General features: G+C 39.7%; 1 protein-coding gene across 2 annotated transcripts in view; it reads right to left on the bottom strand.

Annotated features, from left to right (window-relative positions):
- Positions 1 to 664: 664 nt before the first annotated feature.
- Positions 665 to 6,000, bottom strand: part of igsf5b (immunoglobulin superfamily, member 5b) — a 29,443-nt gene continuing 24,107 nt past the window's right edge. The window contains exon 9 of one of the 2 annotated variants that reach the window (XM_079885925.1): positions 665 to 732. In XM_079885925.1, the coding sequence (XP_079742051.1) occupies positions 703 to 732 (30 nt within the window). In that variant the 3' untranslated portion in view covers positions 665 to 702. The remainder of the gene's footprint in view (positions 733 to 6,000) is intronic. The other variant, XM_079885926.1, reaches the window with a different exon arrangement.

The following is a 6,000-nucleotide window of genomic DNA, read 5'->3' as shown; positions in this document are numbered from 1 at the left end:
CCAGAGGAAAATAGCATCACAGTCCAGCTTAAGTAAGTTCAGTGATGTTTCATTTTTGTTTTAAAAAGTTATTAATTTAGCTCATATATATATATATATATATATATATATATATATATATATATATATATATATATATATATATATATATATAGCCGCTCTGGAGAAAACCGTGATGTCATCGTCCAGCTCAGTTCAGTTCTTGTATAATAGTGTCAATGCAGGCAGATCAATGTTATAAATGTTGAATATAAAATTAACTGTTAAATTTAATGTGCCCAACTACCCATGCCAGGTCAATGGCAACAAAGGTGGAAAAAGGCAACAGTGGCAAGGAACCAAAACTCCATCAGGTGGCAGGATGGAGAAAAAAACCTTGGGAGAACCCAGGCTCAGTCGGGGTCAGTTCTGCTCTGACCAATGAACAAACAGTGTATGATTATTCAGGCAGCATTACAGGTCAGAAGTCAGATTGGTTTGGAACATTCCGAATATTATCCAGTTCCATCTGGTTGAAGATCAGAGTCACGGCGGGATGGAGACGGGTTTGTTGAGGATCAGTGCCGATGGCTGTCGTGTCGATGAGGCCTTACAGGGGAGAGTCTAGTTGACACAATCTCTGCTGACACTTCAGGGATGCGTTGTGGTCGTGTCTAGGCGCAGGTCCACCATCTGATCTGGGTACGGCCTGGATCCGGCTGATTACATTAAACCTCGGAATAAGCAGAAAGACTAACATTAGCGTATAGGTGCCATTCTTCTTATGATGTAACGAGTACATTGGGTGTTATAGGAAGTGTTCCCGGTTACGCCTGACCTAATTTATGCAGCCTAATAATCATTTAACTGATTTGAATAATAGGAATGTATAATTTTCTATGTGTATACCAGGTTAAAGAGATGTGTTTTTAGTCTAGATTTAAACCTACAGAGTGTGTCTGCTTCCCGGACAATGTTAGGAAGACTGTTCCAGAGTTTAGGTGCTAATTAGGAGAAGGATCTACCGCCAGCAGCCGATTTTGACATTCTAGGTATTATCAACTGGCCAGAGTTTTGAGATCGCAATAGACGTGAAGGACTATAATGCGTTAAGAGCTCGCTCAAGTACTGCGGAGCTAAACCATTTAGTGCTTTGTAGGTAATCAGTAATATTTTAAAATTGATGCGATGTTTAATAGGGAGCCAATGCAGTTTTGACAGAACCGGGCTAATATGGTCATACTTTCTGGTTCTAGTAAGAACTCGAGCTGCTGCGTTTTGGACCAGCTGTAGTTTGTTTATTAAGTGTGCAGGGCAACCACCCAGTAGAGCATTACAATAGTCTAGCCTTTAGGTCATGAACGCATGAACTAATTGTTCCACATTTTTCATTGAAAGCATATGTCATAATTTAGATATATTTTTAAGATGGAATAATGTGGTTTTACAGATGATAGAAACGTGGCTTTCAAATGAAAGATTGGTATCAAAGAGCACACCCAGGTTCCTAACCGACGACGAAGACTTGACAGAGCAGCCATCAAGTGTTAGACAGTATTCTAGGTTAGTACGTGCAGAGGTTTTTGGTCCAATCATTAAATACTCTGTTTTTTCAGAATTAAGTAATAGGAAATTCATTCCTTTTTTTTTATATCAGCTATGCATTCCGTTAATTTCTTGAATTGGCAAGTTTAGTCAGGGAAGAGATATAGAGCTGAGTATCATCGGCATAACAGTAAAAACTATCCCATGCTTCCTAAAGATATCTCCTAATAATACCCTTAGGAGATATCTTTAGGAAGCATGGGATTATTTTTTACTGTTATGCTGATAGCCAGAGTGCATGTACAGAGTGAACAGCAACGGTCCTAGTACTGAGCCTTCAAGTATATTTAAAAGAATGTTGTGGTCAATAGTATCAAATGCAGCACTAAGATCGAGTAACACTAATAGAGAGATACAACCACGATCGCATGATAAGAGCAAATAATTTATAACTCTAATGAGAGCAGTCTCAGTACTATAGTACGGTCTAAATCCTGACAGGAAATCCTCGCAGATATCATTTCTTTCTAAAAAAGGAACACAGTTGTGAGGATACTGCCTTTTCTAGCATTTTTGACAGAAAAGGTAGATTCGAGATCAGCCTGTAATTGACTAATTCTCTAGGATCAAATTGTGTTTTTTTAACAAGCGGTTTAATCATAGCCAGCTTAAAAGTTTTCGGTATATATCCTGGTGACAAAGATGAATTAATGATATTAAGAAGAGGATCTATGTCCTCTGGAAGCATCTCTTTCAGTAGCTTAGTGGGTATAGGGTCTAACATACATGTAGTTTCACTGAGTGGGGAGAATCTATTAGAAGTTGTAATCGGAACGGAAGAGCGGTGTTTTGTCCCGCGACTACAGCGCCTCACGGTCACCCAGTTGCCCTGCTGCATGGGCTCTGCTTCAGCCTGAACCGAACAATGCACAGAGTTTACTAAGCTAGTCGTATCCAAAGCAGTATCTAAAGCCCTTCCATTCTTACTATCTGGGATTAAAGTTTGGATGCGTGTGAAATCTCCGTCAGCCTGACTATCTCCGTGCATTTATCACATGTGTAGTCCTCTATTGTGTTTAGCAATTTAAAGGTGAGTAAATGATAACAGATTTTTTTTATTTTTGGGTGAACCATCCCTTTAAGAAACATCATGCAAGTGAACTCTCTTCGTAAGTACACTTAAGAGCCTATTATTTCTAATATTATATTATATCTGCACGTACAATTTAACAAAAATGTATACTTTTAAGATTTGAAGTAAACCACAAGAGCACATTCAATACAATTAGGCGAACTTCTCTTTGCAAGGTTGTACTTGATATTTTTTTTGTAAATTCTGAAACATTTGAATCCAAAGGACTTAATAATTGTTTCATCAAAGTAAACTATGTTTGAATTATTGAAAATAAATTTCCTATGGGGTGCATGATAAAATAGTTTTGCTTTCAGTCACACAAGGAACATTTAATTGCTGACAGGGGCAATAAATAGTGACATTATAGCTACAACATTAAACTGACATAAAAATGTATCAGAAGTGCAATCTGCTCAAAATTCTATTAGATCGCAGAAGCTGTCGCAGCTAAATTTTATGTAACTGCAACTTCAACCTCTCTTCCTGCCAAAAACGAACACAGTCCCATTTATCAGGACAGGGAATTTCAGGGGACGTCTAAAGGAGTTGAGAGACTTATTTGCTGAAGTGACAGGCTGCGTTTTGGCCTGCCGTCTGCCTCTGTGTTTGCCATCTGAGCCCGGCTCTGACAGATGGGGTGCAGTGGCACATATGGAAATGCCCCTGTTAAACTGCCCTCAGAACAAGCAGGGGTCTGGCAAGGCTTTTTAGCTAAATGATCCGTTATTAGAATTGGGTTTTGAATTAGATTAAGTGGTGATCTATCAACAGTGTCACTTTTTTGATGACCTCACTTATATCGGTGGGTGTGGGATTGTCGTTAAAAAGTAGTGACCCGGATGGTGTTAGATGGTAATACAGTGGTACACTAATGGTTTATGGTACTTAATGATTACCATATTCACATACTGTACTCTAAGGTATCATGGAATATGATAGTATCATGTGTAAAAACAATGGTATTACTTTGACCAAAAAAGGAGCCAAAAAGGTTTTTTTCCCCTGGAAGGTTGTTTCTCTCTTGTTTTCATGCTTATGTTTTAGTTTAGCTTGTGTGTGTATGCTTGTCAGTTTTGCTTTTATACTATAGCCTACCTTTTTATAACTGCCCAAACCCATATTATTAATACGAAACGGAATGAAATCCTTGCTTGGCAATTAAATTGTTTTTTTTTTCATGGCTGCTTATGGCCCAAAGCAATTGCATATGAGTTTGTTGTTCCATTTTAACTCTCTTCCATTGCTTTTTTTGGGTGGACACAATAGACTTCTCGCCATTTTAATTGTGTTTCAAAGCATTTTGCCCAAGGTGAGACATTTTACTTTAGTGAATTCCACCTTCTGCTCGCTCAAGGATTTTTGTTGCACCATGTTCTGGCTGACTTCTGCATAATTGCTTGTTATTGTACTGTTGTGAATGTATACTCTAGTAACATCCCATTGGCACCCAGGAAATGAGATGTGACGCTGTCAACAGACTTTTGTGATGAGACATATTTGTGCAACATAAAATAACGATTTTCAATTAAAGGCCATTTGCAGCAACATTGTCTTGAACTCTGCAGGGGAAAAAGACATTCACTTTTACACATACACAAATTAATAAAACTCAATGTTGTAATTCTGGCTTTGTATTTCTGTTTCATTGAACTCTGCTTATTTGTTTTACTACAATATAAACTCTTTTTGCCAAACACAGGTTTAATGAGAAAATGCACCAACCATAACCATAACCAAATATTTCAGGAAGCCGTATTTTGTAACATACACTACTATTCAAATGTTTGGGGTCAGTAAGATTTTTGAAATAAGAAGAAAAGCAAAAAATGTAATTCATCCTGAGTCCTGAAAAAAGTATCACGTGGTTTTGTTTTCAATTATTAAAGCCTGCTTTTTCAATTACTCTTCCTCTGCCTGCACGTGACAAAATAACCAACCAAAATGGATCTAACAGCAGGGAAAATCCTTCTCCTCACCCAAGGGGATCATTGTGTGATTTTTTTAGATCTGGCACATGTCGCTCACAATGATTTCCTCTCTGTGTTTTTTCGTGCTGGACTCAATGCACCGACAAAGGCATGCCGGTCTGGTCCTATAGGGAACTCCTGGAGTTGAGTACTCCTTCAGCGTGGATACCCTTTCACAGTGGATGAGGATGTTATTTGTTGTATTTACAGCTAACCAGGAGTTATTTCTGGCCCTTAAACCCACCCACCCAGTTCTTCCTCGTCCGCCGGTCCCATCTGGCTTATTAGACTCTCTAGCTCCTGTTCCTTGGCACTTCCTACTCCCCTGGTTCAGTCCAGTGCCCTAGCCCTTCCTCCTCCATTTCCCTGGCTCCTTCTCATCCTCCTGCTCTGCCGGCTCTCATCAGTCCTTCAGCTACATCTGTGTGACCACAGTCTCTGTATCCACCATGATCTTGGGATCTTGGGAGTTGAGGCATCAGAGCAGTTGCAACCCTTGGCTCCCCCTTGGCTCTCTGATCCTGCCTGAGGATGGCTCATCGATACCTCAGCTCCACCAGGGTCCGTCTTCCCTCTGGCTCCACCAAGCTCTCTCGTGCCTCTGACTCGATGGTGTTTTGGGCTTTAGCTGAGCTGAGTGAATCAAGCTATTCCACGATGATTATAAAACCATCAACAGGTAACCATGATCTCATTTCACTTTAGCTTTCTTTGTTGCTGCAAATATGTTTAACAAACACACTGTCACAGCGGCCAAAAAAGACAAAAGATATAATAAGAGTTAAGAGCCCAACTAATGGAAACACTAATCACTGTTATGGTGACTTCAAATGAAACACATTAGAGTTAAACCTCTGTTAATTCTCAATAACAACTTTTGAAGACGTCTGACAGAAATAAAGTCAGTCTGGTTAGTAATAAGTGAAGCTGGTAATGCTGTTTGTGGAGTTGTTTAATCCTCCTCTGCTGAGATCTTCAGAGATTTAATGTCTTCTTTTATCTTCAGTTGATTTCATCTAAGACTGTGTCTGAAGTCAGTTGTAGTTCTTGTGTTTCTGCTCGTCTCTTTTTCTGTTCTCTTCTTTCCTTCAGTGATTCTGCTTGTTAACAGGCTTATTAAGGCTGAGATAGCTTCATATTTAATATACACAGATTTTGTGGCTCAGATACGGTCCAGTTCTGGTTTATTTCTTTGCTCTTGGCTGACATGTGGCATTGCTATGGCCTGCTTGTGGCCCAGATCTGGCAAACAGGAGTGAGCCACCCATGGGCTGTCATTCCACGCTGCAGGTGGGCCAGATCATCTTTCCACATGTGCCAGATGTGGGCCGGATCTGGGATGTCACAATGCTGCTATGTGGGGTGTTGAGTCAG

This window comes from Squalius cephalus (assembly GCF_949319135.1).
Source record: "Squalius cephalus genome assembly, chromosome: 11".
Classification (NCBI taxonomy): Eukaryota; Metazoa; Chordata; class Actinopteri; order Cypriniformes; family Leuciscidae; genus Squalius; species Squalius cephalus.
Note: the sequence above shows the minus strand (reverse complement) of the source record. Positions and strands in the feature narration are given on the sequence as shown.